Source organism: Idiotropiscis lumnitzeri, chromosome 12 (assembly GCF_059441095.1).
Source record: "Idiotropiscis lumnitzeri isolate Australia: NSW breed Sydney's pygmy pipehorse chromosome 12, RoL_Ilum_1.0, whole genome shotgun sequence".
In the NCBI taxonomy this organism is placed as follows: Eukaryota; Metazoa; Chordata; class Actinopteri; order Syngnathiformes; family Syngnathidae; genus Idiotropiscis; species Idiotropiscis lumnitzeri.
In genome coordinates, this window is record NC_142402.1 from 13,045,339 (window position 1) to 13,068,685 (window position 23,347).

Below are 23,347 nucleotides of genomic sequence, written 5' to 3' on the forward strand. Positions count from 1 at the left end.
AAGCATATTCACCCCCAACCCTTCCTTCCCCCTTTTATCTTTCCTGTGGTCACCCCACCGCGTTGAAGCACGGGCGAATCAGGCTAAAAATCTCTCGAGACGATCTGCGTTGCGAACAACAACTTCTCATGGAGCAATAATAGCATCGGTGCGAGCACTTGAGCTAATGACGCTTCACAGGGTAGCGTGGGTTTTTGTTTTCTTTTGATCTAAACCATATCAAGTTTTGCCAGTAACCTTGAGCCTGCGTTTGTTTTCTACTCCTGACTAAAGAGGGATTTTCAGCTTGACCACCCCATGCAGACGCAGTGCAGCCAAACTTGCATCTCACTCTAGGATCAGTTCACACTTTTAAGAAAGAAAGACAATGTCATTCAAAAGATTTTTTTTTAATACATCTTTGCAGACGCTTGCTAAGCATGTGGATAGACTAAACTATGTTGCGCTGAATTGTGGAGCTATGGCATTAATTTTGGGGGGTTTTCCACATTGCATTGCCACTATATAAGAACTTGTAACATACATATAGAGATGTATAAGCATTAAAAAAAAAAAATGCTATATGACTTAGCATCCAATTTTATGTCAATTTTGGAAATCATTCCAATATTTATGTTCACTTTACAGGGGCTTTAAACATACTTTATTTGTACCCTGTATATGACAATCATTAAAATACTGATTCCAGAAAACCTTTTTATTTATTTATTTTTTACTAAAGTTGCCATTTTATCATCAATCTATTTTCTACAGCAAAAAGCCCAATCGCTGGAGCCCGTCCCTGTTGACCTTGGATGAGAGGTCAGCCAATCCCAGGGCACATATCAACAAAGCATTCACACCTAGATTCTTCAAAGAACCCAACAAGCATGTTTTTGTAATGTGGGAAGAGGCCAAAGGAGCAGTTTAAAACCCATGCGAGCATAGGAAGAGGATGCCAATTCCACACAATACTGCCAGAGCCGAGATTTGAATCCTGACCTCTGAAGTATGAGGTGGATTAAGATATCCATAGTTGCTATTGCTATCGTTCGACAAATCGTTACATTAATTTCATACAAACTGTCTTGAAAACACACAGTTGAAAAAGAGTGGAGTACACCCCTCACATTTAAAAAAAACATCTATTACATCTTTCCAGCACTGACGACATGACACTTAAAATGAAATGTGAAAAGGTCATTGTCCACCTTGCACAACAACGTAAATTTACTGTCCCCTCAAAATTACTCAACACATAGCCCAATTTTCCCCCTTTGGTGTCATGAGATTCGTTAGTGTTACTAGGTGTAAAATGTGAATGGGGCTCCAACGTGTTAAGTATGGTGTTATCACTCTCTCAGTCTTACTGGTCACCTGAATTTGAGTCTGGCAATGATTCGAGTCAATGGAGTCGAGTCGCGTTCCTTACCTCCATTTTGTTGAGTGACACCCAGCAGTCAGAGGGGAAGTCCTGCAGCATGGGAACCAGGAACTGTAGGCAGCCGTCCCAGTGACACAGGAGCAGCATCATGCCAATCAGGTTGATGATCCGCATCACAGCACTCGCCAGGTCATAGGTCATATGGAAGATCTGGAGTGTGGCAGCGACATCATGAAAATCATGACAAGGATCAATCCCACTGTGAAGATGCTTTTTTTTTTTTTTTTTTTTTTTTTTTTAAGCGTGGCTATCACTGCAAATAGCTAACTGTCAAGTCCCTCAAATTCAAATTTCCCACACAGAAACGGCAACCCGCTCATCTTTACGGTCTCCTTCAGATTACACAGAGTTTGATAAATGAACAGGGATGACAGGCTCTCATCAGTCCCGCACACAGCAGGGAGCAGGCAAGAGGCATGTCATCAATGAGCGCTCTCAAATGCACACACACACACACACACACACACACACACACGTCAGTCCAGTCACACACTCACATGAGCCTGCAGGGACACACACCCATGCCATCATGTGAGCAGACCAACAACTGGACTCACTCATGATGGACAGGGACCATTATGATCCTTAACAACTGATAGTCTGCGTCTTCTTAGATGTCAATCATGCTGTGGATAAACACTGTAGCCAATCAACTTTCACCTGACAACGACAGCGAACTCTTGCTAATCATTGGGGACGATTTGCAGACCCACACGCGATAGCTAAAAATTTCCGATAAAGAGAAATGGCAAGTTTTATCCCTCCCGCACACTTTAAACGAGAAAAAATGCACGCATAAAAAAACTGTACAGAAAATACTGTAAATATTGGCGTCTCTGTGTCCATGCATGTGCCTTTAAGAGGCGGTGCCTGCAAATCTGCGTGTGAGTATTTACGTGTGAGCGCAGCTTCTATGTGTTCTCATGACATCCAATAAACAACTGAAAAATGCATCTGCAACTGTGACTCTCCTTTCCCACAAGGGAGAGCAATACAGTGAGGAAGTGCGGAGGTGCCTTGAGATATGAGTTTATGTGTTCCCAGACCACACTCATAACTCAAGTCACTTGTATTTTAAATCACCTTTCCGCATTAAAATCAATGGTTGGTCAATTCGTTCCAGCCTCCACAAAAAAAAATAATAGGAAATTAGAAAATAGCACTCTATAACAATGTATACTTTCTGAAAAATATACAGTGGAGAAAAAATAGAATTAAAAAGAATCAAACAACATTATGAAGTTGTCCTCCTTGGCCACCTGCAGACAGACAGATATACTATACATGGAGGTCTGAACAGTATATACATCGGGGGTTGTGATTCATATTTAGAGCGACAAAAGAACCAATTAAAAAAAATGTCTTTTAATGTTACAAGAGCAGCATAATTGTCAATGTCAGATTTACATTTTAAAAATTAACAATTGAAAATTAAAAAAAACTTTATTTCAGTGTTAGTATTAGCATTAAGATAGCTGATCAATGGCCATGTGTTTGTTTTAAATGCGCAACATTTAATTGTCCTTATTTCACGTTTACAATGACAACAAACTTTAACTGGGAGTGACGTTAAATATCTTGAAACCTTTTTTTTAAAGAATTGCTCACTTTTTGCTGCTCAATGTGAAATGAGTAGAGTTCACCAACTCCACAAAATGCTCCGACCTCAAGTTTGCGCTTGAAAGTCAAACCAAAAAAAAAAAAAAAATCTGAATAATGGTTCGTGTTTCAAAAAGTCTAAGTAGAGTCACTCATATCTCAAGGCGCCACTGTATAATGTAAAAAATGTAAAAGAAAAAAATAATAAAAAATTTTGGAGTGCTATATCCAATGGACCACAATGCAATGGGCAAGCACTCTACTGTTTTGCTGTTGTCCAAATTCAACAAACGGCATAAATCCCATTTAGTGCGAGAGCAGCCGACGCGTGGCTCATGCAATGGAGGAATAAGAAAATAGGTCAGTGCGGCAGAGGGAGAAGTGATACTTTCCGTTAAAGACGAATGGGGCTGGGCTCTAACACAGCACATGTGTTCAACTTCTCAAATGGCAGTTTAACCTTTACTGAATTTGTCTGTTGTGTTCATTTTTAACCGTAAGAGCAACTCTGCGGTGTCCTATGCGAGTGATGCAGCGAATCTACAAGGTCCCGAATAAAATAAGTGATGTGACTTCCATGATGGGGAGGGGAGATGACACTCACTCAACCCCTCATCTCCACTCTCATTCTCCATGCATGCCAAGTATCACTTCCCATCATGCATCACTCTGTGTGTGCGTGCGTGCGTGTGTGGGGGTGTGTGGGTGTGTGTGTGTGTGTGTGTGTATCACATCATATCTTCAAAAATCCAATTATCCAAAGGTCAAGTGAGCAGTGGAGGCCCGCTGCACAGCTCAGCACTGCAAAATGCCAACACTACGCTGCCAATCGTGGCATAAACGCAAAGTTGAAGGATCTTATGACATTGCCGGACCTCCTCTCCTTGGAGTCGGGCTGGTGCTCGGAGGCCGGCGTTAGACGAAGTGAATCCTTTGGGGAGTAAATCAAAGTGAGGCTGAAGTCTACCACGCAACAGCTTTCCTAACCTTCTCTGCTGGTTTTTAGGACTGCGTACCACACATTAAGATCAACTGTATTAGGAAAATAATTTAGAAACAAACAAGCTTTAATTGAGAATATTTTTCTAAGCATTACAACAATATATGTCTTTGAAAAATCACAGTATTTGGAAAATAAAACATTAACAAGGTTTATTCATTTAATTTTTTTCAAGTTCGGCGGGCCGGATTAAAACGTTAAATGGGCCGCATGTGGCCCCTGGGCCTCAGTTTGCCCACGCCTGTACTAGTCCAAAAATGTGTCATTACATGTTTCATTTGCTGTCTCTCATTTGTGGCATCGCCAAAGAAACTTGAGTTTTGGGGGGAACTTTTCCAGAATATTATTTATTTATCTTCAAATTGTACCACTTTTGAAGTATTTCACCATTGGAAATTTCCTTTGTATATAATTGCAGTCAACCTCTCCGTTACTGCTGCCCGTTATTCCCAGTATGCCCAACTTGCTCTCTCAGCGCTGCCTTAATTGATTAACTGTGTTTGGCCTGATAATAGGCTGCTTATTAGACTGCGTGATGCTGCCTGTGGGATTTCCAGGTCAGACAGTGAGAAATAGGGAGGTGGGCGCAGCGAGGGGCGATGGGGGGGTTCGTGTGACAATAACAGTAATTAGAATGCAAACTTTGTTAAGGCTCAAACATCCTGCTGACATTATGCAACGCTCACCATGAGGCGGGAGGTGAGAACATTAATATTGAGCCCTGAGGCGCTAGCAGCGCGAGCATTTTGTTGGGTACATGCCAACTAATCTGTGACCTTTTGTCGTCTGCTAAATTGGGGGTTTGTTCAACCTGTGTGCCAGAAGTTCATTGAATGAAAAAAAGGATTCATTTAGAAACAATTACGACTTACCTCTTCCCATTGGTGTATGTAGCGTATTAATCTAGAGAGCCTCAACAGCCGCAGAAGACTCAGGATCTTGGTGAAGCGGACGATCCTAAGGGCTCGAGCGGTCTTGTACACTTCGGAATCAATCCCTTTCTCAACTATGAGAAATATGTAATCCACAGGGATGGAGGAGATGAAGTCCACTATGAACCACGTCTTTAGGTACTTTTTCTTAATTGTTTCAGGGTCCAAAATGATGTCCGAGTTGTCCTCAATGATGATTCCCGTGCGGAAGTTGAGGACCAGGTCCATGAGGAAGAAAGTGTCCGAGACCACGTTGAAGATGATCCAGGGCGTGGTGGTCTCCTCTTTGAAGAAAGTGATGCCCACGGGGATGATGATCAAGTTGCCCACCATAAACAGCAGCATTGTGAAATCCCAGTAGAACCTATAGCAGATATGAGGTGTGTGTGGGAGGCGGGGAGGGGGGGGGCAAACCAGGAGGGGAAGGCGACATGTAGAAAAACAGAGAAAACCAGAGTCAAATAAGACCACACAGTTTCTAAGTAGAACCAAAAAGGCACATTTACTGGGGGATATGTACTAAAAATCTTACCAGCATTTACACAAATTGAAAACACATTTTTTTTTAATATAATTTTTTTTTTTTTTTTTAGATAATCAGGCATGCAACGAGAAATTCGGTGTGGGTTCAGTGAACTAAGTTGACGTCAATTGACGTCGACGGCACTCTTTGTTAGGATTCCCGTTGACGGCATTTCACGTCAATGGCACTCAAAGAGTTAAATGTAACGCAAATAATCCAACAGTTGGTGCATCATGATTTAAGGCATTATTTAAATGTCATTATGAGTCTGCTTTGTCCCCTCGGGGCAATACAATCCATACAGACACACTACTCATGGATTTGATGATTATCGCAACTAAGCTGCAGTAATACAAGTTGTTTGTGTAAAATCAAGAATATATGCATGTGAGTATTGTTATATTGTTTTTCTACATGTGTTGTTTTGGTTAAAAATTAAGTTGTTTGCACTACCACAATATTTATGATTGTTTTGTTTACATTAACATAGCAGACTTTTGTCAGAAAAACTTGCAAGGTTTAATTAAAAATGCAACTTGTGATTCTGTTTTTTTTTTTTTATGATTAGATTCATAGTAAACTTCAACAAGGAGTGGCAATAAACAGTTTGCGGACTGTAATTAAAAAAAATATATTGTCTGGCAAAACTGCTGCTTGTTTTGAAGTTCACTGCACCAACTAGGACTCTAATCTCAACTTTTTGGTTGCAAATTAAGACTTTGCGTTGGCTCGGTAATGGTTGGAAACACCATTGCAAAATTGTTGCAACTTGTACAGTTCTTGCAAATAAAAATGGCCAAAGTGCAACATAATTGTTGAAGAGTTTTGCGTTCAGTCCAGGGCCACCAGTGACTTTCATGCTCATGGTGACGTGAGAGTAACAGTATCTGAGGTTTGGGCCCCCATCACAGCTGTCTCTGCAGGACAGGTGCAGCGCTGAGTCACTACCCTGCGACTTATGCAACAAGCACCGACTCCTGCGCTCCATCGCAACAGTAATAAGCACCCCGGTGATCACGCTCGACTTTAGATATTCACCACGCATGCATTAGCATGACAATGAGAGTTAAGGCAGCTGTGGATCATCTCTGCGTGGGAGTCGAGGTCTCTCTACGGTGGCCTGTGGTCTCCAGCTATGTTTAACTCAAGTTTGAGCGCATAAGTGGTGTACCGACTCGGTGTTATGTGATACAAATGATCCAGACGTTAATGGCGAGTGGAGGGACGTTCGAGGAGGGGAACTGTCCTCTCATAGTGGTGCTGAAAGCCACACAGCTGAGACTACACATTCCTTGACCCATCCCTGTGCAATTCAGCCCCTGATAGGTCAAGTTAAATAAGACAGACTGATCAAATTATCGTCCACTTGGCGTGTATATCGCACTATGAAATGTTTGGCCCCATTTCTAGTGCTCGTTTGAGCCCCAGTAAACAGATTAGGATGCAGGATCCGGGCGGATATGTCTCCAGTGAGCATGCTTTTGGCTCAAGGTGACATTCCATTACTGTGTGCAGCGCGCACGAGCGCACGGACGTACATACACTCCACCTCTAGCCTAGTAGCTTTGTTTTTACAAAGCACATACATATATAAATGTTCATTGAATGTGTTAAATGAATTTATTTTGCGTCGGAGCGATACTCCGTTTTGTTGCACGCGAGCGCCGCGCATTGCAAAGAGTGGCTGTTGTGTTAGCAGGCCATCCCAGACGTGCTAATGTACAAACACACTGCAAGGGTTTTAGTTGGCGACGGCAACTCTCTTAAATCCGTTTGATTGACAACAGGTTGTTTGGGTGGGATTTTGTGCACGGCGGCGTGTTGCAAGGGACGCCTTTAATAAGAAGGCATGACAGAGGAAATCAGTGGCTGTAGTAAGCATGTGGTCTCCCACTCTAAAGTTGTAGAGGACAATGAGGACCCCACACACCGAGGGTCTTACCTGAAATCACTGTAAGGGTGGATAATCCAATTCCCAGCTGATTTGACCCTCTCCTGTTCTCTTTCCACAGCCTTTTGGCTGCCGTACATGCGTAAGGAGAATTTGTTAACTCCAGGCTGCAACATACTACTGAACTGCCTCTGCATGAAGCTGGCCTGGCTGCCTCGGGTTTCTGCATCCTCGGCGGGGACGATTGGGGGTCCATCGTCCTGCTTCTGGAAAGTGACAGAGTTCCTTGGCTGCGGGGTCTGGCTCGGCCCGTGCAGAGACGACGAGGCTTTCCGGCTCGGTGCGTTGGAGAAGGACACCTTGGGGTCCTTTTTCTCGGGCACGCCGCTCGCTCCGGGGGTAGTGCTCTCGCCTGCGTGCCCCCCGGTGAGGGACCCGCCTGGTGTGATGGAGCCGTCCATGCTGGCGCTGGTCGAGTTACAAGCTCCGCGCTTGGCGCTCCCCGTGTCCTCGGCCCTCGCCGACCCGCCGACGCTCTGCTTCTCCTGCTTGGAGATGATCGAGCGCAGGCTCCCGGTGCCCGAGTCCCTCCTGCATTCTCCGTTTTTGTTGCATTTCATGCTGGAAATTGGAGCGACGCTGCTGCGACCATCACCCGTTGTCGCGTCCGCGTTGTCTATCGCGACGGCCGGTTGCGAGTCCGACGCCTCCGCCCCAGATGCTTTGCTGCTCTGGCCGTGGTGGGCAGCATCGCCCGGATGAGGTCCGCGGGTCTCCGTGGCTCCGGAGGCAGCAGTGGGCCGTGAGGATGCGAGAGCGTCCTCTGCGCGAGGAAGGCAGGGCTCCTTGGTGGAGAGCCTCCTGGAAGTCGAGGTCGCGGCGCCCCCTCCTGGCGGAAAGATGTTCAGCCGGTATTGGCGTGTCCTCCTCCTCTTCCTCCTTCGGCGCCTTGATGTAAATGTGGAAACTTGGGTCATTCCAGAATTGGTGGACATTTCTCCCAAAATAAAATTTCAAGAAACATGCGCTTGGTGTGTAAATTATATTTGTCCACCTGAGAAAACACGTAACGGCATCTCGAGCAAATGTTATTCCAATTATTTCAAATAGAAAATACCCCGCGCCTCCTAAATGCCCCCCTCCTCTCGTCGCTCATTTTTATATTGAAAACAAAAATAAGAGGTCTCTGGTCAGCGCAATTAACTAGACTATGTCAGTTCTACAAAGTCATGCATCTCACCCTTTTCCACTACTTCACCGAGTACCAGCCATCTAAAAAAAAACATTTTCTCACCAACTACCACCACTGTGATCAACATTAAAATACAGTAGTGTAGTAGTGTATTATTCCGAATATATACCCAATTTGAAGTTAAATCTGTGATTCTTTCGTGTACCACTAGAGGGAACCCGCGGACCTTAGCACGGGTCCAGAAACGCTTCTTGTTTGAAAAACATAACTTAAAAGCATATAAAAGCATAATTCTAACAATTTTCAATGCGTCCGTAATGAAACTAAATATTTGAACAAAAACAAGAAATATCAACAAACTCATTCCCAAAATATTGATTAAAACACATTGTATCTGCAATATTTGATATGCGTAGTTTGCCTACTAGTTGGGCCTAGTAGTGCAGCACAAATATTTACTAGTGTACCAAAAGGCCAAACGTGTCTCTAGTGTAAATAAATTTGACTAGAGTGAATCAGATGTATTCTAGCGCTGAATTGTTATTATTGAGTATATAGTGCATACCAGAACATGGACCATGAATAATAAGGATATGGGATAAATACTCAAAGGCTTTCCATTGGACGTGACTTGTTAGCAAACTTATGTCTGCTCCTATACTTTGACTTCCGATGCGTTTGTAGCCTCCAGTTAATTAAACACATGAAGTGCATTTCATGTCATTACCTTAATTAGCTTAAGCTGCTCTTGAACACTTCAATCCATCCAACTGTGGCCTCTCTCTTGTACACAAAACACGGGAAATGTACCTAAGCGACACACTAATCATACATGCATGTATACTATTGAATTCCAAAGAATTTGGGGGGATGGATGGTGACATGTTGTCCTGTATGGAAAGGTTATTTGCAATGACAATGTCCCTGCATGTCTTGCTGTAACCCATAATGACTTTTTTAGTGCTCTCTAGCGGGCTAACGGAGGTAGCCTCATTACTGCAGCCAAGGTGACAATGATTCAGAATTTACTGTCATCCGTGCCAGAAAAAAAAAAGCATAATTTTGCCCCCCCACTAGTGCATTTTATTTTTTTAATGACTAACAAGTCTGAATTCCATTAAAAAACAATAAGTGGAATCTCAAAGTCACCTTATTGGTTATTGACTGGGAATGAAATGAAAAGCACGGTTAACTGAGCACCTTGGAAGCTTAAAGTAGCAGCAATATCCAAAATAGTTGGCTCACAACATACTCATACAGTATTCCATGTAAAGCCATTTGTCAATATGAAAAGGGCTATTTTAAGATAAATGGCATTCTAATTGGGGACCAGGAAACGAACACACTAAAGTACTAGTGAAAGGGAAATACGTCACATAGCGTACATTTTCTCACTCATGATCATGATTCTCCCAACTCAAAATTAGGAGTTATTGGTCATTGTTAATACTTACCAGTCAGAAAAGCTCCGAGCCATTTATGAAGCCTAACAAAATTTAATCATACGTTAGAGCAGGAGTACGAGTGAATTCATCTTCCAAAAAGATTTCTTAAGCACTTTATTGTGACTGTAAAAATACAACAATAAATCAGTAATTAAAACAATACAATTTACTGACACTTTTAGCCAGTTTCACAGAGATAAGACTATTTTTACATGCCCTAGTACTAGTGGCATAAGATCAATAAATAAGATTTAGATTTTTTTTTTTTCTTTCTTCACTCATGATAAAAACGCAGCATCAATTCATCCAGCAACCACCCAAATGACACCACACACACGGGAACTATTTATCAAATGCAAACTACTAAAATGCCTTTTTTTTTTTAAAATAAAATAAAATAAAAAATATTCATAGTTCAGTTGTTGTCTCATTAAAATTCTAAACATTGTGCAAACTAAAAAACAAATGTGCAAATAAATACAAATAGTCAGAAGCACACATGAATTGATCCACTGGCTGTACATTGGCTCAGCATTGCTGAGATAACTTGATACCGACACATCTGCACCACCACAGGCAACATTTAAAAAGAGTATTTTTATGGTCAATTTGAAATAGAAAAATCTGTCCCCAACCTTGTGGCAGATAGTCAGTAGCCACAGGATCCTCCGGTGGCACCTCCAAGACGAATGTCCTCAATTACTGCAACAGCAGCAGCAAGAGCAGCAACCAGTCAGCACAAGCGGAGGAATGATGAGTAAGACTGAGAAAAAGTCATCTCAACTTCGATGTCCGTAAGAATTAAGACCAACAGCTGTGTTTGTGTCCGCTGTTGACTCCTTGAGAGCGTGAGGTTTCCAGATATGAGATGAGGGTGACAGGGAGACTATGAGTTGCCAGTAGCATTTTCATTGCTAGGTGAGTTAGAAGAGGAAGAGGACGACGAGGAGGGAGAGAAGTTCATCCCTGATAAACCCGGTGGGTTTGTTGCCGTGTTCTGGCCATTAAGACTCTTCCTACACACTGGGCATGTATCATGCTACAGTGAGAGAGAAGGAAACAAAATGTCAGTTTTGCTGTTATGCAAATGAGAGCAAGACTGCTTTGTTGTACTAGCTGGGCTATTACTTTAAGGCTGAACTAGGCAATTGCGGGGGAAAAAAACAACCATAAAAAAACATTTTGAGGTGGCAATAATACTGCACAGAACTGTAACGTTTGTGTGTGATTTTTTTTTTTTAAACAATGAAGGAGTGAGTAAGGACATTTCAAAAGCTGTTGGCTCCATTCATTAACGGCAATTGAGCAATTCTGCACCTGAGACTCAACGCTTCGCTTTTTCACCCACATGTGCATTTCGGGCGTTGGATCTTGCATCTCTAAAAACTCACTTTACAGAAACACCCCAAAATGTTGTATTTTATGATTATTTTTCTTTCAGAAATGAGTGTACAATTGTGCAGTTGTACCTAATGGTGTGTCCAGTAAGTATTTATGCAGTACCTGTTCAAGCCAAGGGACTATACAGTCATTGTGAAACAAATGATTGCATGGCAGCTGTCTGACGCTCTCTCCCACACTGTAGTCTTCTTTACACACGGGACACTCTAAACCAGCGCCTGCACAAGTAAGACAACTCAAAAATGTCAGGACAAGACTTCAGCACAAACTAGAACTCTGTTCCATAAATATTTTATTATTATCAACTGTTTCATTGGTTTGGTCTTAAAACTCACCCACGTGTTCTTCTGTGATGGAGACGGTGGGCAAACTCTTTATCCTTTCTCTATCCGCAGGAGGAGGACCCGTGTTTTCAAACTGGTTAAGTAGCTTCAAGTGAAACAGGACAGAATTGAAATAAAGTAACCACATTTGTAGTGTTTCATTTGAGCTTTTAGTCATTTGTGTATATTGTTTTTCTACCAAAATCTGTTTACTGCACACTGGGGCCTTTACTTACAAGTATACTTCCATGCTCATAACTCAAAACGCTTGTTTCTCAAATCATCTTTACCAAATGAAATAAACCGAATTGGCGATTCCAACCCTACAATAAATTGCTGTTTTTTAAATAGAAAAATATTCCACCACAGCACTGCACTTTAAAAAAAAAAACAATACATTAATAACGAAATTACATGGAGTTTAAGAATTAAACTGTTTGCAATTTTTTTCCCCATGTTTCAATCCCCATTGATTTTGCACGGATTTTGTGTGCACCTTGGCCGTCAGGTGGGCAGTATTATACAGTCGGCATACAGACATAATAAAGAGTTTCACAACTAAATGACTCAGTAAGCTGCAATAATATCAAGACTTTTTTTTGCAGAGGATAAACAATATATCCCTGTGAGACTGTCATATTGTCCGTCTAAATGTGTTGCTGCATTGTACGTGTTCAAATAGCCATTTCCTATATGCTTATTACTACCGCAGCATTTGTGCTAGTTTTATATTTCTGACCAGCGTTTTACATAAAAGATGCTTGTTATACCTGTGTTATAATGGCATCCAGTCCATTTGCTCCCCAGGCATAGTCCATCGGGTTTGAATGAAGCACACCCCTGCAAAGTCTTCAGTTAATATGACTTACACAACGAAAAGATGAATGAAAAATAATACCTACTCACCATGATCCCATTCCAATATTTGGCATAGCCGTTGGTGCTATGATCCCATTAACTAGCTGTTGGATAATTCTGTATTTTCAGTAATAAAAAAAATACACGTACATTTTAGATTGACATTTATCTTTAACAACAATATGTTCACACAGGTGCTTTTTGTTAACTACAGCAGGATTGCAATTGTCACACACACAACAAACTTGAGTGAACATTTACCCCTCTAATGTGGGAACTCCTTCATGGCGTGCACCCTGTCGCTGAGCTGCATGTCGACCCCGCGATTGCTGCGAATCGTTTTCTTGTTCCCGCTGAATTTCTGTCCCTCTGTTATCTTCTGTGGGTAGCCAAGTTCTGAGTTCAAAGTTTTCATTGAAAATTCCCAGTGTGAATGGACTGTACCCGGAAGGAAAGGTAAACAAGTGCTGGTGATTCATGGTCGGCTGGAAGAGATAGAATGGGGATGATTTCACATAGATGGCTAAAGAGTGCAAACTTCCCGAATCGATGGCTCTAACTGACCTGAAAGGGTATTTGTGTCTGTTCACTAGCAGAGGATGTAGACGGGGAGCTATCTTCACTTCTGCATGAAAAGAAAATAGGAAAATATATACAGCAACAGCACTTGAAATTTTTTTCCTTTTACCTTCTTTCATCTGGCAATTCCTCAATGAATCCAGAGTCACAACGTGGACAGGTAAAGTCCTTTAGGTTTTGACACAAAAATGAATGTCACATTAGAACATTACACTATCAAGAACACACTAGTCTCTGAATATTGCAGACAATTATAATGTAGAAAATAAATAAATAAAACATAAAATGTCTGGAATTTGCATGTTCTCCCCGTGCCCTTTCTCCAGGTACTCCGGTTTCCTCCCTCATTCCAAAAACATGAATGGCAGTTTGATTGGGACACTCTAAATTGCCCCTAGGTATGAGTATGAGCACAGATGGTTGTGCGTCTTTGTGTGCCCTGCGATTGGCTGGCAACCAGTTCAGGGTGTACCCCGTCTATTGCCCGAAGATTAGCTGGGATAGGCTCGACGACCCTTGTGAGGAGAAGCGGAACAGATTATGGATGGACAAACAAATCTCATAACAAATGCTACCCATTTACACACAATGTATTTGTGCTGGCAGTGTCAGAGTTACATGTCTGACATCATATCTCAAGAATTCTTGTCACGTGACACAGACCAAACACACACATGTAGACAGATAAGAGAAGTAGACTATCGAAAAACAAATCCGATTTGAATATCAATCTTTTTTTAAGGAAGGAAATTGAGAACAAATGAGTAGCATGTGTCTCTATATACTATCGAGACCACAGTGTCGATATGCCCATTGCTAATCCATACATGATGCTGTTTGCTATCGAGACCACAGTATCGATACGCCCATCCCTAATACAACGCTCCTTTGTTTTGATTTTTGTTTTGACACACAAAACGACTTTAGATAAAGTACAATAAAGATTAATTTGATTTAAAAATTAACAAAGAGCGTTAGTAAACGCGTTCTTTTTCATGAGGGCGTTGGAACGGATGGCAAACATTGAGCACAGGCCGACAAAATTCTGTAGTGCCACAAATGTATTTCTCTGTAGGCAATGTTTTTTGTGTTCACTACCACACTCGCTAAGTTGGACAACTACTACGAGTACTTGTTAGCTAACGAGCGTGGCTAGCGAGGTACTCGTTGTTCCACCACACAACCACACACTTAGACACATCACCATCACGCCATTTGTCAAGTGAACACATCAACTGCTGCGTAGCAGTTTGCCTTACCGGTAAACGCGGGCTAATCTCTGCTGAACACCGGTGGCAGAAAAACCGGCAGGACGGTAAGGAAGCTTCAGCCATTTCCCCACTGAACACAGGCAGGGTTTTAACGAATGATCGCGAGAACGTACTGACTCGCGAATCGGGCTGACGACATCCCGCAATGCATTCTGGGATGAGTATCAAAACAAACAGAAGTATCGTCGTTATAACGGAAGAGAGAGTACACATAGGACAGCTGTGCAATAATAATAATAATAATAATAATAATAATAATAACAATAATATTAAACAATAATCATCATCATCATTTTTTATATTGCAAATTATTACATACACTTCCAAAAGAAATATATATATTTTTAACAGTGCCTTTAATTTATAATGCCACACAATTTCTAACTGGATTAAATTGGAACATTTTCTCCATTTCATGACCTTATCTCAACTGTCAAACAAATCGTGTGGGTAACTAGCTCTTGTGACACGTAATTGAATATTCCAAAAGAATCCCCTACTTGAATTATCCTTTCTCCTCTATTTCCCCCTCCTCTCCTTTGACCCTGTGTGTTTTGATGTTTTTGAATTGATTGTGGTGGGAGGTCTTTGTTTTAAAACAGCGGCACGGAGGATGACCAGTTATAGCCTCACAGTTCAGAGGTGCGAGGGCTGCAGCCTTCCTGTGCTGGGGAGGTGAATTGAACACTCTAAATTGTCCCTAAGTGTGATCGTGAATGGTTGCTCGTCTGTGTGTGCCCTGCGATTGGCTGGCAACCAATTCAGGGTGTACGCGCTTACTGCCCAAAGACAGCAGGGAAAGGCTCCAGAACGCCCGCGACCCTTGTGAGGGGAAGCGGCTTGGATAATGGATGGATATTTCTAGGTGTAGTCTGTACCCATTTTAATATATATTGTACTTAATAGGTGAGAAAGTAATAAAGAAAATTTGGTGCTTCTAAGCCATTCAGTGTTTTTTTTTATTCTGTAGTGTTGAGAGTGAGGGTGTCCATCGGTAAATAGTCTTTTGAAAGCCTTATTGGCTGAAACACATCAATAGCTTCACCCTAATGTTTGAAATTTAAGATGATTTTTTCTCTTGCTCTTTCTTTTGGTCTTGTTATGTGCAAGACAAATAGTGACTATTTGGTAAATACCATTCTAGTCCTGGATATTATTTTCTAGATTAATGTAAAATGTGAAACCTACATCTATCCTTTTCACAATACGTTTGTTTCTTTCTCAGTAGCCCTCAGATTTTTTTTAAAAATGAAATGCTTTTCATATTTTAGAGGAAAGTATATCTGAAAAGCCCAAGTTAAATAGCTTTTTCCATGACTTATTTTGTTTATGTTGGACTGTATCTGATTATTTTTGTATTTGACTTGGACAAAAACACAGTTTTGTAGTTGGTGCTGGTATCTTGTGACAAAAAAATACAATCGTTGTGTAACTCTTCTTTTATTCCGAAATAAGAAATCACAAAGCGGAAGTAGTGCTCGTGTTTACACTGTTAGTTTGCCAAGTTGAGTCCTCTCCATAGCATCGAAATAGTATTTGCGTATTGTCTGTTAACGTCGTGTAAAAAAAATAAATTGCTTTCCTGCTACGACAATGGAGTCTAGTGATACAGGTACATTCATGCTGTTTCGTTGAAACGTTAAATATTTGACTGTAGATTCAGTCAATAGTTCATGTTAGCTTTCAGCGTCAGTTAGCATCATGTAGCCGAAAACGAACACAGTATTTATCGTCGAGACCACTATTAGCGGACTAAGATAATAGTCCGCAATAGTCCATAATAGTAGTCTGTTCCGTTGTATTTCGTATTTTAGCAATTCAAGTAGACTCCTGAGATTTAGATAAGCAATGAATGGACGTTGTAATTTGCTTTCGGATCCGCGATGAACTCGAATACCTAACATACGTTTCCCAAAATAGCTACATTTTTGTCTGATGTGTATTATTCCAAAGTATGAAGTTAGATTATATTAATTCCCCAAATCTAAATACGAGGGTTTACTGAATCCAATTGTTGTTTAGGGGTCTTTTTCTTGGCTCTGCAGGAAAAAACAGTTGCGGTATTTTAATTCCAGAGTCGGGTATTTTGATCAATTGAATGTCAAAATTCCTTACAACATGACACTTTGCTATAGTAAGTAACAATTTAAAACATATAGGGTGCACCCAAGCACATTAACAAGGTGTGTTAGAAAAGTTCAATTAATGGTGTCTCCAAAGATATATTTCAAATCCAGACAATGGCTTTCCGCCTTCAGTGCGGGTTAGACAATCAATCAGCACATCTATGAAGAGCTCCTGTCATTGCTTTGTTCAGGGTTTATTTGACAATGTGCCTACTTGCAGTGCCCTGAGCATCTGACAGTTCCTGGCCAAGAACAATATTGCCATATCGGAATCAGCTGCACTAGTATTACATTTCCAAGCAGTTATGATGAACAAAGACTTGACATAAAAGGAGAATTTTCCATGACCCTGTCTTGGTTCTTGAAGGGTGCAAGTCTTGAAGAGTGGGTAGGGGGGCACTGATTATTTTTTTTCTGCAGTCCCGTTGCAATCGGATTTTGTCCTTTTTTTTGTGGGGGCACCAAACCAGACTGTGATGGAGGAACGCAGGACTGATTTGATGATTGCTGTGTACGAACTGTCTCAATAGCTCCTGTGGCAGGCTGAGCTTCCTCAGCAGCCTCAGGAAGTATCTCCTCTGCTAGGCCCTTTTCAGGCGACCATGATTCCCAGGAACTTGCAGGTCTCGATGGCTGGTACAGGCTGAAGCATGTTTCCTGAAGTCCACGATCATCTCGACAGTCTTGGGCTTGTTCAGCTCCAGGTTGTGTTGGCGACACCAGTGTGTCAGCTGCTCCACTTCTTGTCGGTACGCAGATTCGTCACAAGGCCAATGACGGTGGTGATGATGAGGCAACCTCCCAACTTCCCCAACTTGTCTCCATCTGATAATTCTTTTCCTTCTTTCCTAAACTTGAGGAGGTCATCAGGGGGACCTATTTAAATGAGGTGGACAATGAAGCTACAGAGGATCCCGGAAGCACTCCCCTAGACTTAAGAGGATTCGTTCGTTTGGATTTGAAATAGTTCTTTTGTAGCACTGGTTTTGGAACTTTTCTGACACATCCTGAAACTGAAGTTTGGTCAACTGCTGTATATCTTCTCAGAATCTGAGCAATTACACTGTACATTAACACCTGTCTCTTTAATTTTAATGTTCAGTTATTCATCTTCAGCAATGGTGACATGTTAAAAGGACCTTAAAAAAGAACACATGTTGGAATGTCTGTCAAAGATTCATAACATTGTTTGTCCCCTCCTGTCCTTTTAGGGAGAGGAGGATGGAAAAACAAGAATGTACAGCCACAGAAGCAGAAGATGAACTTGAACATCATCCGCCAAGAGCAACTAATAGCTGAGAAAAAGAAGGAAATTGAGGCCAAATTAGCAGAGCAAGCCAAAATTAATGCACAAACCCCAAACAAATGTCAGCCTGTAAGGTAAATACATACTCATGTATTATTAACCTTTAACAACCAATAATTGTTGTTAATCAATTGCATTCATATCAGGTTGTATATATCCATTCTTTTGTATTGATTGTAAGCAAAATCAATAACTCAACCTCTTGTGATCCAAATAGTTCTCCCAGTATGCAAGGACCCTCCTCCAACAAGTTTATAAACGATGGAAGCTTCTTACAACAGTTCATGATGATGCAGAAACAGAAGCCTGACAGTGTTGCTGGTTAGTACCAAGAGCTGTTCGCCATTTCCATATCATTTGTGTCTTAAGTAGATCCCCTTATATATATATGAGAATACTCTCTCACTTACTCTGCACTGTATGGATACTCATTTACAATAGACTTTTTTGTCAGCATTATTATCCTGTGAAATTTGGCGTGTGTTCAGTGGGATTGTAGCAATTATTAATCAAATAATTTGATAACTTAAGTCAAAGAAAAATCTTTGCCCTGGAACTGCTTTTCCACGCGGGCTAACGTTACTGCAGAGACATGCACCAACCTGTGGAGAAACAAGATGCTGCAATGGCAGCCAAAGACGGAGGCTGTCCCAAGTTTGGGATCATTTCAAACATTCATGTACGACGGCCACAATAGCTACCTGCCGCCCTAGTGTCCAGCTAAGAACCATTGCTCTACTTTTTCATTGTATTCATTTACATTATTTCTTTTAAATTGGTGTTTTCTCTAGGTTCACCCAGTGACGCCAAGAGTCAGTCATCTTCCCCAGGAGGAAACGCATTGCAAAAAAAAAGCATTCTCGTCGGCAAGCGGCCCGGAGTTGGCAGCATGCTCAGCCAGTTCAAGAGTTATTCGCAGTCTAAGAAGAGTCCAGTTCTCAGCCAGAGACCAAGTGTGTTTTGTTCCCCAGATGACGATGAGGAGGAGGAAGAGATTGATTTCTTGGAATTCTTAAATATGAAAGGTAAATCTAGGCCTGTGTGATTGAGTGTAGCTCTGGACAACAAAATGGCTCGGACATTTCGGGTCATCGCCACCCTGCTCCTAGAGCGCACTTGGCTTAAGACGTGCATTTTGTCGCAGGTGACCATAGAGTAAATGTACTGATAGCCTGCTTAAAGTTTCTCCCCCAGAGGACCCAGATACCAGACTGATTATCAACAAGATGGCCTCTTTTGTGGCGGAGGGGGGACCCGAGCTGGAGAAGAGGGCCAAAGAGGACTACAAAGACGATCCTGTTTTCTCGTAAGTTTGAAGAACAACTTTGCTCCTCCAGGTTTATTGAACTCATAAAATAGTTTAATCTCCTGTGTTTTCAACTTTTCTTTAGGTTTTTGTTTGATAGAAACTGTATGGAGTATCTATACTACAAAAAGAGGATTGCCGAAATAACAAAGAATGCTCCAACGCCTGATAAAACGTCAATTCATGGTAAGGGGATATCTTCTGACAGCACTGACTTCTTCATTTTAGAAACGGAATTTTTTTTTATTGGGATGGGTCTACATCGTATTGCATTGTCAGCCATAATGTTGATGACTTTTATCATCGCTCAATTTAATAACTTAGTTGGTCTTATTGCATCAGGTAATTTTTTGTAAGTATTGTTGCCTTTACTTACTGTACATGTTTTATTTTTGTTTTGTTTTTTATATGGTCCATCGCTTGGCATATTAATTTTTTTTTTTTTTTTGTCTAGAATTGCAAGACAAATATTGAGTTACTTAATCGGGGGTGGTGGTAGCGGCACAAACTCATTAATAGTATTTGCATTTATTCCAATGGAGAAATAAGATTTAAGATACAAGTGTTTTGTGCCGCGAGCGGTGATGTAATGAATTCAACTTCTCGATCAAGGCACCATTGGATATAGAAATATAGTTCTCATGTGATTTGAGTTCTATTTCATATTTAGTAAAAACATACATCACCTATATTTTTGGGGAAAACATTTTCATCTCAACAGTGTCAACACTCGGTTTGTAACATATCATCTATGAACCAAAAAGTAGCCTGCTAACTAAAGGACGGCCAAATGTACAAATGTAACATTTTGCCACCCCCCACCCCATCATTGGTACATTTTTTGTTTGTTTTTTTCAGTTAGTTTCTTAATTCAGTCCTAAACTAGTCATTTTAGGCAAATTAAGTTCTAACTTATGGTAGAGAGAATGACAAAAGTAAGTGCAGCTATAAATCACACCAAATGTGTGCCAATATCAAGTATTTGTTGACGATTGTTACAATGTGCTTCATCAACTCAGTTCCCCATTCACCAGTGCTGTCCTCGTTGCTCCTCCCCCCTCTTTTTTTTTTATCCCCCATTAGCTCTAGACTGGTGATGTATGATGCCAGTTGAGTATGGTACAGTAGTAGAGTGTCATTTGAGCCCCAGTACTGATAGACTGCTTAAAGTCTCCCCCCCAGTGGACGCGGAAACCCAGCAAGTGGCCGAGAAGCTGGCCAGGTTTGTGGCTGAGGGTGGCCCAGAGGTGGAAAGCATCGCCATCGAGCGTAACCGCGACAATCCTACCTTCAGGTCGGGTTCTTGAAAATCAACTTTTACATGAGCCCAAGAAACTCTTATTTCTCTTTAACCTCGCATGCCTTTTTATCCTTCCAGTTTTTTATTTGATCACAAAAACCCAGCCAACCGTTACTACAAAGAGAAGCTACGAGAGTATCGCGCTGCAGCCTCCCAGACGTCCTCACCTCCAGCAGCAGAGTCCAGGACAGAGTTACAGAGACCACCTGCTCCTCCACGACCCCAGATTGCGTTCTCCCCGGCATCGCAACCGCACAGTCGGGTGGAAGACACTCCCCCTGTCAAACGCAAGAGGAAGAGTCGATGGGGGTCCGAAGATGACAAAGTGGAGCTTCCAATTCCACCCATTGTTGTCCCCCAGGAAACTGGTGTTCCAGACCCCAACATGCCATCCCTGTCTGGTACTTTACATGCATGCACTGCACCATACATAACAGAAACTTGTCATGTATGGAGGTTTTTTTTAAGTTCCACAGAACCTCAGTTTTCAAAAATGTTCCATTCCTAAACGTATGACTAAAACGGAATCCTACGTTAACTGAAGTGATAATTCCTGAAAGAAATAATGTAAATCAAATTACTCTGTTCCAGACACCCAAAAAGAAAAAAACTGACATTAAAGCAAAATCTCTTCATACCAATGGTGGTTCACTGTATTTACCATCCCTTCTTTTTTAGCTCAAGATCTTCAAGGTCTTGGTTATAAGAAAGGGAAGCCTGCCGGTCTTGTTGGTGTGACAGAACTGTCAGAAGACCAGAAGAAACAGCTCAAAGAGCAACAAGAGGTACAAAGTTGGTCAGATCGTACTGACCATTTCATGTGAGCCGTTCATTGAATGTCCTCCCACACACAATTTGTAGATGCAAGAGATGTATGACATGATCATGAAGCACAAGCGAGCAATGGCCGAGATGCAACAGATGTGGGACAAGGCCATAAAAGACCACCAACACGAGTATGACAGTGACGAAGAGGTGGACCAGGAGGCTGGCACCTGGGAGCATCGTCTCCGGAAAATGGAAATGGAGAAGACACGAGGTAGAGCCGGCAATTATTAAGCAGCAGCATCTACTTGCATTTCAGTAAGCCATTTCTAATAACAAATAAATAATGCAGTTGTTTTTTTGTGCTGATTTACTCAGAGTGGGCCGAATCTCTGACAGACATGGGCAAAGGGAAACACTTCATTGGAGACTTCCTCCCTCCTGAGGAGCTGGAAAAGTTTATGGAGACATTTAAAGCACTCAAGGTCAGCTCTTGTTGGAATTATCATGAAATAAACAAGGAAGAACATTCATGGTTGTATATTCTCTCAAAAATAAATACAAGAAAAAGGATCCTTGTAATATTGGCCTCTTTTATTCCTTGGCAGGAGGGGCGGGACCCAGATTACTCCGAATACAAAGAGTTTAAGTTGACGGTGGAGAATCTTGGTTTCCGCATGCTGATGAAGATGGGCTGGAAGGAAGGTGAAGGCCTTGGCAGTGAAGGACAAGGCATCAAGGCTCCTGTTAACAAGTGCGTATTCGTCTGTCTTTACAATTGTGTATCCATTCCTGTCTGGATTTACATCACATTCTATATCTGTGCTGCTGTAACACTTCAAATTTCCCCATTGTGGGACTAATAAAGGACATCTTTATCTTTATCTTTGTCATCAGAAATAGAAAATAAAATATTGTCTCAACCCATTTATTTAGATCCCACTGACTCGATACATTGATTTGATTTGTCACAAATGTGCTTGTAACAATACGTCCATTTTTTGTTTATTATTTTTTTCGATCTTTTTTTTTTTTCCATTTTTTTAATACATGTGTACATCACCTTTACCATACATTGGCCACATACAGACAGAAACTGATACCAAGTGCTTTTGTGACCGGTTGCAGGGGAACTACAGCGATGAATGGAGCAGGGTTCGGCGTTGACCGTCCAGCTGAGCTGTCAAAAAGCGATGATGAGTATGATGCCTTCAGAAAGAGGATGATGCTTGCCTATCGCTTTAGGCCTAATCCATTGGTAACCTCATGTCTCCTGCTCTTTTCTATACTCCATACAACACTATAAATGTGTAATCACTGAATTTAATCATGTTTTGTTTTCACAGAATAATCCACGGAGACCATATTACTGACCGAAAACAGATGCTTACGGAAATGGAAGAAAACTGAAAACTCAACTCGCTTGTAAAATTTGATTTCATTGCACAATGCAAATATTTGACAGTGTGTGTGTGCGCGTGTGTGAACGGGATAACAAGGGTGCCTGTCTGCTAAATTCCCCCTAAATGTTGGGTTTTGTTCATGTTTGAAAATCCCGACTCTTATCTGTATCACAATCAATTACTGTACTGTTTCACCAGAAATAATTAAAGACGCCCTGTACACTTACATTTGTCCCACATTATTTCCATCTTCAGCGAGGCTGCAATTTCAAAGCCCTCTCTTTTTGTTTTCTTACTGTTCTCTCCTTTAATTACATTTTTCCAATATTAATAAAAATATATGACTGCATTCTGGAGTTATCTGATATGTTTCCTAAGGCATTTGCCAAGGCAGGTTATCTAGTATGTGCAATATTAATTCACCCAGGTTCTGAACATGAGGGATTGCTGTTTGGAGGAGCCTAGTCGTGAGGAGGGTGACAGATAAGTGAAATCAGACCTTCACTATGCCATTCCCAAAGGGGCTTACTCGGGATAATTATAACTCTGAGACCCCAGCCAAGCAAAAGTCATTCTAGATTTGGACGGGGAATCACTAAGTAGCGACTTACCCATACTGTTAAGATAATACATACTGTGCTTATTGGTGTCGAAACAAATAAAATATTATTAAGCGTTTCCCCTGTAAAGTGAATCAAGCTTTC

General features: G+C 41.4%; 3 protein-coding genes across 3 annotated transcripts in view; 1 reads left to right on the plus strand and 2 right to left on the minus strand.

Moving 5' to 3' along the window:
• LOC148325988 (potassium/sodium hyperpolarization-activated cyclic nucleotide-gated channel 2) overlaps positions 1-8,229 on the minus strand; it is a 33,852-nt gene extending 25,623 nt beyond the window's left edge. The window contains exons 1-3 of the mRNA XM_088311320.1: positions 7,420-8,229; positions 4,895-5,318; positions 1,412-1,573 (exon numbers count right to left, since the gene is read on the minus strand). Coding sequence (XP_088167446.1) covers positions 1,412-1,573; positions 4,895-5,318; positions 7,420-7,988 — 1,155 coding nt within the window. The 5' untranslated portion in view covers positions 7,989-8,229. The remainder of the gene's footprint in view (positions 1-1,411; positions 1,574-4,894; positions 5,319-7,419) is intronic.
• A 1,875-nt stretch (positions 8,230-10,104) lies between these two features.
• On the minus strand, positions 10,105-14,575 carry LOC148325989 (E3 ubiquitin-protein ligase RNF126-like). The gene is made up of 9 exons (XM_088311074.1): positions 14,426-14,575; positions 13,276-13,334; positions 13,152-13,212; positions 12,849-13,072; positions 12,636-12,704; positions 12,500-12,569; positions 11,742-11,835; positions 11,509-11,624; positions 10,105-11,044 (listed from the first exon to the last, which is right to left on the minus strand). Exons 1-9 carry the CDS (start codon positions 14,498-14,500, stop codon positions 10,892-10,894), a joined length of 921 nt encoding a protein of 306 aa, XP_088167200.1. The 5' UTR covers positions 14,501-14,575; the 3' UTR covers positions 10,105-10,891.
• A 1,327-nt stretch (positions 14,576-15,902) lies between these two features.
• sugp1 (SURP and G patch domain containing 1) lies at positions 15,903-22,869 on the plus strand. Its single transcript, XM_088310988.1, has 14 exons — positions 15,903-16,049; positions 17,775-17,943; positions 18,087-18,190; positions 18,661-18,894; positions 19,052-19,175; positions 19,261-19,361; positions 20,346-20,469; positions 20,554-20,876; positions 21,154-21,260; positions 21,337-21,514; positions 21,619-21,725; positions 21,849-21,994; positions 22,369-22,498; positions 22,587-22,869. Exons 1-14 carry the CDS (start codon positions 16,031-16,033, stop codon positions 22,611-22,613), a joined length of 1,893 nt encoding a protein of 630 aa, XP_088167114.1. The 5' UTR covers positions 15,903-16,030; the 3' UTR covers positions 22,614-22,869.
• The last annotated feature ends 478 nt before the right edge of the window (positions 22,870-23,347 follow it).